Below are 13,232 nucleotides of genomic sequence, written 5' to 3'. Positions count from 1 at the left end.
TCGGCAAGTGTGATTAAGTATAACTTAACTTAATTAATTTTAATTACTTAATTACACACGGGTCTAATTGATGGAAATTAGGAAAGTTAAAACAAATTAAGTGCTAACTCACCACTGAACTTGTAACTAATTATTAATAATTCGACCCACTTATCGTTAATTATATACCACAAACATACGTACTTTAATTAAACAGTTATAATCCGTTGCTTAATATGTTGGATTAATTACACATAGTTAAGTTTATAAAAAAAATATATTAAAATTACGATACACAAATACCGGTTCAAAATGTATTTGCTGATTTTAGAGCCCTCAACTGTTGTAGTTGTAATTTAACTATTGAGTTATTGGAAGTTAATTAATATTAATAAATAATTAGTTCTCACAAATTCGAATGCAACGAATGAGAGCATTGTGCACTGAATCCATTAATTAATTACTGGTCGTAATTAAACAATTCATAATCAATTACAAGATAATTAATATTCAGTGACTGCTTTAATGAAACACTGTATTTATGTACTTATTTTAATTAACAGTAAGTAATCAGATAATTCACTGTTTGATTGCTGCTTTATAATTAACTAAATTTATTTTCAAACCATATATCGATATTACCTTTTAAATCCAGTTAATATTAGGAACATGAATAATATATGGATACCTATCACTGAGAGTTGCATTAAGGATAATATTGTAGTAGTCGTAGAAAAAAGAATGTAGAGACTTAACTAAATACAAAAATACGTAAAATAATGACCATGGATTTTTTGTGTAATAACAATAACCTAATAACTGACATTACCTCAGAAATTTTACTTCATATTTTTTGATACGGAACCAATACAAATTTGATAATTTTTTTTTGCACTAACATCTTTAAATGTTTTTTTAATAATTTTAGATAACTTATAAGTTATAATTATATTAGATGATATAGTTATATAAATCATGTGGCAGCTATGTACTTTAACAAATTTGGGATCTAATATTAATCCAACTCAGATACGTTATTGACAGGTAATAACTTATTTGAGTTAAATCAGAGAGAACATTCAGAGATTGATTCTATTAGTACTGGAAAGAACTATGTGGACTATATGTATAAACAGTAGATATACTTTACAACAATTTCTGTCATAACCAAATTTTTATCTTTCCAAAGTACATACTACTAGAATTAACTAATTAATCATCTTTAACCATGTCAAGTTCTAATTTTCGAATTATTTTCAGTTACGACCTTTCTGAAATCAATTGAACCCGCAGCTAATATTAATGGTAGGTACGACCTTTAGGCATGTAATAAACGTATTTCAAATGTATTGTTCACTTATTGAAGGCGACAGTACTTTCCTTACATTTAATTTTTGCCGCTTTCAAAATTTTAAAGTTTGAAAGTTTACTACCTTCTTATTTAATTATACAGACAATGAATCATTTTTGAATCATTATGATTGTGATGTGTTCATTATAGTGCAAACAACTTTTCTTGCTGAAAAAATTTTACTTTACCGTCACTAGACGTAATTAAGAAACAACCGTTACATTTAAATCAAATTGTAAACAAAGTTAGCAAAATTTCAAAAATAAACCGTAGTCATAAAGTCTCACAGACGTCAATCATAATGTGTAAAAATATACAGGCTAGTTCATTTGAAAAAAATAAGTTGTGTATTACGGCTTAGAAACAGGACACTCTGTACAGGCAGTTAAATAATTTTACAAAAAACCGTATAATTAAATATCAAGCAGGGCACGCTTAGTGACTCAGCCTGTATGTTTTTTACAAACTACGATGTTGCTTGTGCTTCACTATGATCAGAGTAATTTTATGCACAGTGTTACGGTATGGCGATGGATGAGTACGCACTTCCAGTCAGTTATTGACAAATTTTTTTGACGCTCTAAACCGATTCACTTAGAGATACAGTTTGCAAGCTTATCTCTAAACAAACCATACTTATGTTGGCGGAAATGAAAACACCACGGAATCGGTTACTAACGTATATTACATTATGGCACATTACAAGAGAATATTCGACGAGCGTAACATAGTCGCGCTGGTAGCCACGCGGACGGTCGTACCAGAAGTGTCTAAAAATATGGCGTCTTCAAGTGGCGCTGTGTCGCTCTGCGCAATATAGCCATCTCGTGAAGGCGACTACACGAACGAGCCTCGCACGGCCGACACTAGGTGTCGCTCCAACAACTTAAAGACAGTTTTTTTTTAAATATCCTAAATAACCTTCAACAAAATTCATAACAAAAAAAAGCCTACGCAAGGACAAGCTTAAATTTGTTTTGTTATAAAATACAGAGTCTCATTTGAAAAATATGACAAAACCGATAATTTCCAAACCTACCCCCCCTGTGTACATACGTTTAAACTCGATCCTTTATGCTTACGGTAAGGTGAAAAAAATGTTGGATAAGATTCAAACCTCCATCTTCAAGAAAAAGCAAAAATCTTTCAACGTATGTTTCAGAAAATTTACATCTTTCTTTTTTCTTCCCTACCGTAAGCTAGGAAAGCATTCTCATCGAGTCCAACGCTTACTTTTCATATTTTCTCCATGGGTCGTGTTCTTTAGAGTACGAAAAATAGAGTCTACGGTTTCCCCCTGCCTGTCTGTCCGTCCGTCCACCTATCTGTCTGTCTGTCCGCCGTCCGTGTGGATTTTTGTTAGACAATCTCCGAAACTACCGGACTGACTGTTGCCAAATTTTATACGTATAGTTTGAATGTGATGTAATGATAAAACGTTAAACAAACTATCTAATCATCCCCACCAACAGTGTGATGACGTCATCTCAAAATTTTACATAGTAAATGGGTTCTAAATTATACAAAATAACATACTCCTACACGTGTAGTTTATGAATACGTGTTGAATTTATACCCAAAGAAAAAATCAAAATCGTACATTTTGCAATTTTGATCTGCAAAAGCGAATGTTTTGAAATTTTGCAGAGTTTATAAAGTCATTGTAAACACGGTAAATTTTTAATCAAAATAGATGTTTATCTCCCCTTCCTTTCAAAAATGGATTACGTCATCACAAAATTTTGCTTAATACATCCTACCGAAAATGTGCAAAATATGATGAGTCTATAAGTACTTGTGATTTATCATTGCCTTCATAGTTTTAGGACAGATTATACGGGATGACCCAAAAAAATTAATGAATGCATCCATTATTTTCTGGATTAAATCAGGAACCGCAAAATCGAATGTTTTCAAATCTTACAGGCGTTTTAAAGTTATCGTAAGCATGGTAAATTTTCAATCAAAATGTATAAGTTTATCCTCCCTCAAAATGACGCCATTTCTACATTTTTTCGAATAAATCTTATGGAAAATGTGCAAAAGAGAATCCATACTTGTCATTTATAATTGCCGTGGTATTTTTAGAATTGCTTATACAGCATAACTAAAAAAAAAATTAATGAGTCAATGTATTTTATTGATAAAATGAAGAACTGCAAAAAACTTGTTTGCTTAAAAATTTTGTGGACGTTTTAGAGTTATCGTAAGCATATAAATCTTTAAGCAAAATATATCTGTTTATTACCCCTTAAAAAATTTATGACATCATCTCAAAATTTTACCGAATAAATAATAGCAAAAATGTACAAATATAACATATTTTTTAAAATTGCTTATACTGGGTGTCTTAAAAACATGATTGAGTCACTTTATTTTATTTATTAAATCAGGAACTGCAAAACTGAATGCTTTGAAATCTTGTAGACGTTCCAAAGTTATCGCAAGTATGGCAAATTTTGAATCAAAATGTAACTGTCTAAACGGTAGGGTGGTTAAACAGTTATATTTTGATTAAAAATTTACCCTTTTTTATTAGTTAAAATAAATTTTGAAAAATTAATATCTCTCTAATTTTTTATTGATCAAACTAAGAACGGATCACCCGATTTTCTCGAAAATGTGAGAATAAGCACATCTTTATTTAATAGTAATTAAAAATAAGAATTATAATATTAATATTCAGAACATTTTGTTCGATTGTGGCTTAATTAATAAAATTTTAATCCTCTGTTTTAAGGCGACAAATTCATTCAAATCAAACTAAATTTTATGCGACATTCTCAATGTGTAAACATAAACACTTCAAGTTTTTATTATTGCTGAACGGCCATTTTTACTTATTGAGCGTAAACTAAGGAGGTATAATAATCGAGCACATCAGGCGACAAATTGATATAGGTGTCCTCACAAAAATGTTGATGACGTCATCACAAAATTTTCTAATAGAAAAACTCACTTGAACGCTTCTTTATCCTTACTAGAACATTACATACATATCTTTATTTTAACTTATAAGGGTTATCATAAAAAATAAGATTCGCAAAATCAAATCTTATAATTTTTCGGAACAGCTGGATTTGATGAACTGTACTTTATGGACGAGGGAAGTTCTGTGTAAATAACCTTCAATCAATTTTTTTATTTTTCGTAAGGAACCTAAATTTTTGAAATTGTATTATGTATGGTATTCCTTTGAAACAACTTTGATGATGTGGCACTTTTAAACTTTTTATATTTAAAAATACTCACTTAATGTTTGTGACTTTTTTTATCTGGTTGACAAAATATTTAAAAGTTGACATATACCTGACCGTCAGATTGAAATTTATTGCAACAAGTTATTTGTTACATCTTTCAACATCGTTTCCAATGATTCAGAATTGCTACACAAAAAGTTGCTTCAATCATTAATAGTAATTGTGAATTGTCGCCCGACCTAGATTTATTGGATTGTGTCAACAATTTTTTCAATTTTCCGGCAATATACCACTGAGACACTCTGTGCAAATGGAAATGAATATATGTTCGTCCACAAAATTTGACCACGTTGTGACACTAAAATTTTTGAAAAATATTTTTAAAATTTGTTATCAATTTGTATGTATAAATTCTCATATTGTTGCTAATAAAAAAATGTACAAATTTTTAAAATGTGTATACATTCTTAGCACATGTTTTTATCAAGTGTTTTCCAAATGTGCGCACAGAACTATTTATTTGTATTTAACAACATATTTATATTTGCATTAACATGTACAAAATACACTCTGCCCTAACTACCAACCCCTATTTTTAATTACATTCTGCCTCAATTCATGTGTTTTGTAGTGCAAAGAACATGTTGACAAAAAGGACGGTTAATGAAATTAGTTATGCCGTACTAACGGGTTTTGAAGATGAAATTTCTAGTCAAAGGAATTTCTTTGCCTTTACAACTTAACCTGTTTGTTAAACATTCTTTCGTCTCAGACAGGCTCTCAAAGCACCTCCACACTCGAAAATTTTAGATTAAAATCTAAAAACGCATGCACTTAAAGTGGAAAATTTATGTCACGGAAAGCGGTTTCGCATTTTCCTGAGGCACAACTTCATCGAGTAATGCACAATTATGAGCTGTAAAAGTTTGGATTTATGGAGCAAATAATTTTCGTTCGGTTAACCTAAGTGGGTTGTAAATATTCGGGTTTGTATTGGAGTTTTCTTAATATCGGCAAACAGAGAAATTTGAATATGATCGTGATAGCGGTGCGAGCTGTAAATCAGTTGGATTCGTGTAAAATATGACTTTCGGGTAATTGGGCTATTTTGGAGCGGGGGCTGGTGAATAATGACCTGGGAATGAGGACGGATCGGAGAAGACGCAAGTTTATACCTTTCGTTAGTTTTACTTTTGTGTATTTTTGTTTCACAAATTCAATTAATAAAGTAAAATATAAAAATAAAAATGATAAGTCAATCTAACTAACAAAGAAAATATAAATTTTCAAATAATAATTAAAGTAACTTACTGCATCAAAAAAACTTGACTAGAAGCAATTAATAGGTTTAATAAATAACTTTATGGAATTAAGTCATAAGATTTTAAAGTGACTTTTTAAAGTGAATTTTCTGACAATATATTTAATTTAATTATTCCACAGTTAGTATGAATGCGAGTATTGTTCAGAAATGTTTTTAAAAGAGCTAAAAGGTCATGTTGCGGGCAACAGTTAAATATCTGGAGGGAAAGAATGAATGCGAAAAAATACTGGAAATTTCTATAGAAAAAATGAATCGACCACATATATCGAGAATAATAAATAAGATAGATAAAAGTCATTATAATACATTGAATAACACTACCGAAAGAAATGATGGAATTAAAATATGTAACATGAAAATATAATGCAGTCAAAAAATAAATAAACTCCTAATAGTAAATCAACATGTAATTTAACACATACAGAACCTTGTGTCGGTTACTTTATTAATTTTATATATAATATATATTTTTTAATGAATTTTTATGGAGTTGCACTAATCAATTTGACTTGATAATTTACAAGTAAAATATTTTGTTTTCAATATAGACAAACTCTGTTATTAAATAGAACTTCAATTATCCCCGAAGTACAGTCGAACAAAGCTAGTGTTTCAGAAAAAAATATATCAATAACACAAGTCACAGCGTGAGAAAAAAATCAAGTGACCCATGAGATGGTCGAACCAGCGACAGGATTGGCGTCGCTATAAAGATTACACTTAAACCAACTCAGGGCGTTTGTTTTACAGTTTGGATTTTTTAAAAAATGAAAGCGGATTCAAAAACTACAAGTACAGTAGGGTATTATTTTATAAAATTTAATTAGTTTTTACCCACCAAAGGGTTGAAGTGACGTCAACAAATTGTTAATGGAGATGATTAGCCAAATTTTGGTTAGCGTTTTACCATCTACATGATAATCGAACATACATATCAAATTTGACCACAATCGGTCCTGTAGTTTCGGAGATTATCTATCTAATACAAATACAGATACACAAAAACTAGAGATCTAATTTTTTCATACTTTGAGGAACATGAACCATGGAGAAGAGATGAAAGTAACCGTTGGATCATGTTATAATACTTACTTTGTTTTCGCTGGGGAAGTAAAAATTAAAGGCTCTCAAACTCAGTCGGTAAGAGTTTTAAGTAGAGAGGTTTATAATTATTTATTACTCTAAAATCTCGTAAAATTCAAGAGGTAGGTATACGGTCAAATCAGAAAAAAATGTCAATTGCATAACAACTGAAAATTCTCTTTAAATGTAAATGTAAAAAATGTAACTCGTCATCAAATTTATCACAATAAAAATATTCATAATAATATCTTATAATATAACGATATCATAATTTCAGAAGACAGTAATCTCGTAGTCCAGTTAAAGGTAATACCACCTTTAGTACCGAAGCGAAATCTAAAGAGAGGATTGTAATGAACGTATTTCATGTTTGCTAGAAGTTTAATGTTCCTAGAATACAAAATGTGAATTTTTGCTCACTGAGCGTAAGCTAAGAAAGTTTTGTAATCGAGTCTATCTGGCGACTGGCTACGTTTAAATTTTCTCAACGTTTCATGACCCCTAGAGTACTAAAACATAGGTTTCTCATTTCCATCTGTCTATCCACGTCTGTGTTGATTTTTATTAGACAGGTAATCTTCAAAACTATCAGACCGATTGTTGTCAAATTTTGTACGTATATTATATCCTGTAGAAGGTTTACATTAGTAAATGTTATTTAAATTTTATAAAACAACACACTTCTTCACTTGAATGAATGAATCCGTGTTCAATTTTTAGCCTAGGAATCCAGATTTTTGTAAAAAATCTAAACTCTATAACGTCATTTTACGATCTAACTTTGAAATTGCAAAATCGAATGCTCTGAAAGATTGTAAATTTTTCAAGCTTATCGGAAACATGGCAAATCGTTAATGAAAATTTATCCCTTTATTATGACTCCCTAAAAATCGATGACCTGCCGAAATTTGGACAAATAAATCTTATCGAAATTGTGAAAAATATAATGGGATTGATCACTCCATTCATTTTTTTTTTAATTGCTTATGCAGGGTGACTAAAAAAACGAATCAGTCAATTTAAACTTATCGTAAGTTGTAAATTTGTAATCAAAATACATCCGTTTATCTCATCCAAAAGATTCGTCATCTCAAAATTTGACAAGTAATTCCTAAGGAATTGTGCAAAATGTGATGAATCTATACGTGTCATTTACAATTGCATTAATATTTTTTAAAATTGCTTGACTCCAAAAAAATCAATGAATGAGTCAATTTATTTTATTAAGTAAATCAGGAACGGTTCATCCTATTTTCCCGAAAATTTGGGAATTCAATACTGTTATTGTTATGTAGTATCACACTGCGTCAATGCCCTGTCCAAATTGATATACATGTTCGAACCATACGTTTCTTTTACTCTGTTTACAAATACTTTAACATTATCATTTACATAATAAAAAAAAAACATAATAAAACAGATTTTTCTGTTGATCCTTAAAAACTTGGTGAATAAACCGAAACAGATATAGCACAAGTTAAGAAAGATGTTCCTCCACATTTATGTATTTGTGTTTTCCAAAATTTTGAAAGACACTCGTATGACTGTATAATTAAAATTGGTTTTTCTAGTTATTTATTCTTCTTGCAGAAAATGAGATGAAAAAATTTGCTTTTTCTAAAATTATTTTAGTTATTTTCTAAATATCTGACAATTTTTTGGAAACATTTTTTCAGAATTTTCGCGTATCGGTATCAATACCTTTTCATCAATTTTTAAAAAGTGTAAAATTAACACAAAATGTAGGAAGAAAAACTAATTTTCTTAATGTATTGAAATTTAGTTTGGTTTTTATGTTCAACTGTACAGCTGCTGTGGCTTAAATTGTTGTGTGGTAAGCGAAGAAAAATGTACAGCCACAGTGGGATTCGAACTCACGTCTCCCACTTGTCGGGCGGGTGCCTCACCACTAAACTATACGGGCTGCTTAAATTCGAGTCAATTGCCAAGTTTAGATCTTTCCTGTTTCTGTAAATTTAAAAGTCAGAGTTTGGTACTAAAGTGCATAAAAGGGGTTAAGAATAATGTAGTTGTTTGGTGCTATACGCGAAAATAGCGATACTTATTTGACGTCCTTGAACTCTAATAAACAGAAAGATGTAAACCTAAAACAAAATAATACTACAAAATCAAATATGACATATAAGAAAGCATAAAAGAGTTATTTATGTATTCAAAACGTGAAGTAGTTGTTTTTGCTCTAAAGTGTAAAGTTAAAGCTTGAGCTTCTAGCGAAAACTAGAACACCTCGAAGAATAAAAAGAACTAATTACGCCAAATATCCATATAAATTTGTAAGGAACATAAGCTCTAATTTCTCTTCGACTGTAACATTTTTTTTATGATTAGATTGTAACAAACACGGTAAGGCTGATTCTAACGTACTTAATTGCAATAGCAAGCTGAGTAAAGACCACCATTTTCATTTAGACATGTTAGAGGAACCTGTCTCCGTAAAAACGGCAATATTTGCTGTTAGTACAAAGATATCGACAAAAAATTACCTTACCTTTACAGTGCAATATTTACTAGTAGGGCTTATACTTCAGGGACTGTAGCACAAAATAGTCACGTCGCACCCTATGTGTAAGCTAAAAAGTAGCATTTTACTCTTGGGGATGCTAAAAGTGCATAAACCCCTTACTTTGTGTGACAAATGGAATGAAAATTTTCTTACAACGAGGCGTGAGCTGAGTTGTGCAGTCAGATGAGTATAAAAATAGTCACAATTTTTGTAGGAAGAAAAATATGTCTATGTAAATAAATGCTCGCTCAAATGTAACTTATCCCACAAGTTGAAGTGTGAGAACTTAGGACTAGAGACGCGTACATAATATAATATTACTACAATCGTACAGTAATGTAATTCAACACCTACATTAAATGAGTGGAATAACTGAAATTTATCTCTCTGTTGTAGACAAAATAATTATTTCATGGCCTGAATTTTAGACAGCCATTAATATAACTGTAATAATGTGGTAAAATAAGATGTTTAAAGTTTAAAGAGGCTTACCGAGAGTGCCTAGTGGATAAACATTTTATAAAAAACATGTTTGTGCCTCAGTAAGAATCCTGACTCGTCTGGTGACAGTAATACAGAAATTAGCACTAACATGCACTACGTTTCTATCGTAATTCTGTAATTCCTCTGAAACACACTCTTACAGATGCTCCTGTAAAACAAATTCCACCCATTGCAACAGGAGCAAAACGGCGATATTGATTTAAAGTTAGGCTAGGTTAGTTAAAGACACTTTGCTCGGTTCTCCCCTTCTTTGCACCATGCCTCAAAGTAGATTACTAAGAACAAGGGTCGACAATACAAGCGTTGGCGGAATTTGTGTCCTCGGCATTAAGCATTAAAATGATTCATCGTAAATTTAAAAAGTGTAACCCGTTTTGCTTTCCCTGGTTAATTATTGCCTGCGTAACAGCAAAGGATTCTCTGTGATTATTTGAGACGAGCGAAAACTCGAAAGGACGATTTGGTGTTGATTTTTTTGTCTCGTATTGTGTTAATTAGTTGCGCTGTAGGAAATTCCACTAAGAAGTGGGTATAATTTTTTATTAAAGCGTTAAAACTTTCAGTGTAGCGCTATTGAAAGATCAATGAAGCGGTTTTCTTACTCTGTATTTGTTTTCGGAATGCAGTAGTTTTATTTTTGTTTAGGCACAAAGAGTTAATGACAAATTTTGACACGACAATTAAGTATTTTTATTCGAACGACACGAGAAGTGCGTTCTTTTGTGAATAATAATTCATGGTTATACAATTATTGATGGAAATTAATTAAAGAGAATAATAAATCTTGTGCGGCTGTTTAATTTATTGATTTTATCTACAGTGGTCATTAAGTTCTCGGTTAAAAATGTTTACTGCCTTTTCACGCTGTTATTAGTTTCAATAATTTATTTGTTATACCGGTTCACGAGAAACCAGTGAGTTAATTTTTGATGGTCGGATAATTATAATTAGTAATTGCGTTTGTGACACTGATATAAAAATCCATAAAAATACGGCTATTTATTAAACATCGTTTGAAATTTATAAATTTGTGGACATTGTAGCGACGGGTTTATTAAGAGACTTGCTAAATTATCGAGCGACTAATATACTCTAATTTAGTTCTAATAGCTAGTAGCTAATCATAGCAAACGTATTACAATACAACCTGTAATGTAACGATATCTGAGTAAAATATTACTCGGAAGCTACAATAATATGCACTCATTTTCTGCTGTTGGGCTCTAGTAAAATGATAGTAATAACAATAGTTTATTATGTTAAAATTTATAACAATCAGCACTCGTCTGTATACAAGACAATTTTTAACTTCTACACTACACTATAACATTGTGTGCAACAGTATCACTGATATAAAGCAGAAATAAGAAGAACCTTTAGACAGCCTTGTAGAACTCCGGTAGTAACTGCTGGTTTATTAGAAAACACAAATTGTTGCCTGTCACATAAATATAATTTGTTCAGTTGTATACTGTTTTCAGAATGTAGTTATCTACGTTAGCTATTATTGGCCCATGTATTGTAATAACAAAAAAAACATGGCAAACGTCTTAGTCAAATCAGATGCAGACATTAAATAAATTTGTTTTGGTTAAAACTTCAGTACGCAAAGGACTAACGGTTGTTTCCATCATTTGTTACGGTTTTCGACCAAGAGTAATTTATTTTTAATTGCATTTTTAATTTGATTAAATGTAACACAATATCCTTGGTCCTAGATGCTCTGATGCTTTTTTGGAAAACTACAAGTCTTGAGAATGTTTATATACAGGATGACTGGTGATATGATTTGTAGTTAGCGGCAACCTAAAATGCATTACTCATTTGCTCTTTGATTCACACCAAAATTTCAAATATATCACAAATCCACGAAGTCCGGGGTTTTAAAAACGTCAAAACGAAGTGTCATTGTCAGTCAATACATCGATAGAAATAATTCTTTGAAAATGAGTTTCACGAATCCATCGTGGATTTTCTTCTACGTAATAATGTAAATTTTATATTTTGGATGTCTAATACATTTGGGATATTTTTGGGCGTACAAATACCACTAGGGCATTTTTTTGACACTCAGTAAATTAATGTCCGTTTTGTTGGTATTGTTAAGCGAGTATCTTGGCATTTTTGAAAATAATTTTGCTCAAAATTGACACTATTGACAGTGACATAAGAAATGCATCCTTGGATTCATGATATTTTTAAAATTCTACTGTGAATCAAGGAATAGAAGAATAATGTATTTTAGGGTGCAGGACAGGTCATATTCGTCATTTATATGCTAAATCAGTCTACATATATATTAAACATTAATTGAGAACATAAGCCATTACAGTAGAATAATTGCTGCTGGAAACTGCTCAAACATTTTAAAAAGCTGTTTACTCTTCATCTGAAAATTTTCTTACAGGCAGCTAAAATTCCTTTCTCGACTAGACAAACAATGGAGCTGTTTGCAGAATTTCAGACGTACTAATTGTAAAAAAAAATCCGGGTTGCTCTCTCGTAAAAAATACATGCGACGACAAATTAAGGTCACTTTTCAAATCCAAATCCATTCAACCGGTGCATAAATATTCAGCAAGCACGCAGCTTCCTCTACCCCTACGCTGTCAAGGCATTTAATTATGACCAAAATACTTAATAATAGCCGCGCCAAAACTTGAATCCATCCCCGAAAAGTGGTTAACAATTAAAACCGCTGAATAAATAACAAGGAGATGGAGCGGTTGTCTGAAATAATGCATCGACTGATAGTGCCTCTAAATTAGCTCTCCGGAGAAGAAAGCATGTTTGCCCCCATCTGAGTAACTAAAATCAATCGTCATTAATTTTTCCTCGTCCGACACTAGTTCGCTTCAAATAATTAATAAGTCAATTTACCGCCGCGGTGGCACAAATATACACCAACTTATAAGTACAGCCATGTCGATCGAATTAAATTTCCAAGAGATGAGGACGTAATGTTTGATGAGTTTGGTTCATTGTCGATGCAAATGTCTTATCGACAATAGAAACACGAACAAGAAGATCTTGCCGTCGAACCCCGCCCTGGGTTATTTTTGATTAATTTTGAATTCATTCCGAATCACGCAACTGTAAAAGCGAAATAAATGTCAGTCGCATTTTATTAAATTATAGAACGAGAAATCACGGCCGTGATTGTTTCTATTTATTAGACCGGCTTCTGGTTTATTTCCTTCTTTTCTAGTTGTGACGTTTATTCAATAGTTCATTTCTTGATGGCATGCCGCTGCCTTAATAGCGAGC

The 13,232-nt window shown here is 31.3% G+C and overlaps 2 protein-coding genes across 5 annotated transcripts in view; both read left to right on the top strand.

Annotated features, from left to right (window-relative positions):
• Nucleotides 1-13,232, top strand: part of LOC135134348 (hemicentin-1) — a 718,216-nt gene that overhangs the window by 61,336 nt on the left and 643,648 nt on the right. For 3 of the 4 annotated variants that reach the window (XM_064062995.1, XM_064062994.1, XM_064062997.1), the window contains exon 2: nt 1,240-1,284. The exons of the other annotated variant lie outside the window; for it this stretch is intronic. In XM_064062995.1, the coding sequence (XP_063919065.1) occupies nt 1,240-1,284 (45 nt within the window). The remainder of the gene's footprint in view (nt 1-1,239; nt 1,285-13,232) is intronic. 4 annotated transcript variants of the gene reach the window in all.
• The window catches only part of LOC135134349 (uncharacterized), a 129,774-nt gene that overhangs the window by 73,735 nt on the left and 42,807 nt on the right, over nt 1-13,232 (top strand). The gene's annotated exons all lie outside the window — the stretch shown is intronic.

This window comes from Zophobas morio, unplaced genomic scaffold (genome assembly GCF_036711695.1).
Source record: "Zophobas morio isolate AGI-343-1 ecotype UQ-CSIRO unplaced genomic scaffold, CSIRO_AGI_Zmor_V1 ptg000023l, whole genome shotgun sequence".
Lineage (NCBI taxonomy): Eukaryota > Metazoa > Arthropoda > Insecta > Coleoptera > Tenebrionidae > Zophobas > Zophobas morio.
The sequence above is the reverse complement of the archived record's forward strand: the minus strand, read 5'-3'. Positions and strand labels throughout refer to the sequence as shown.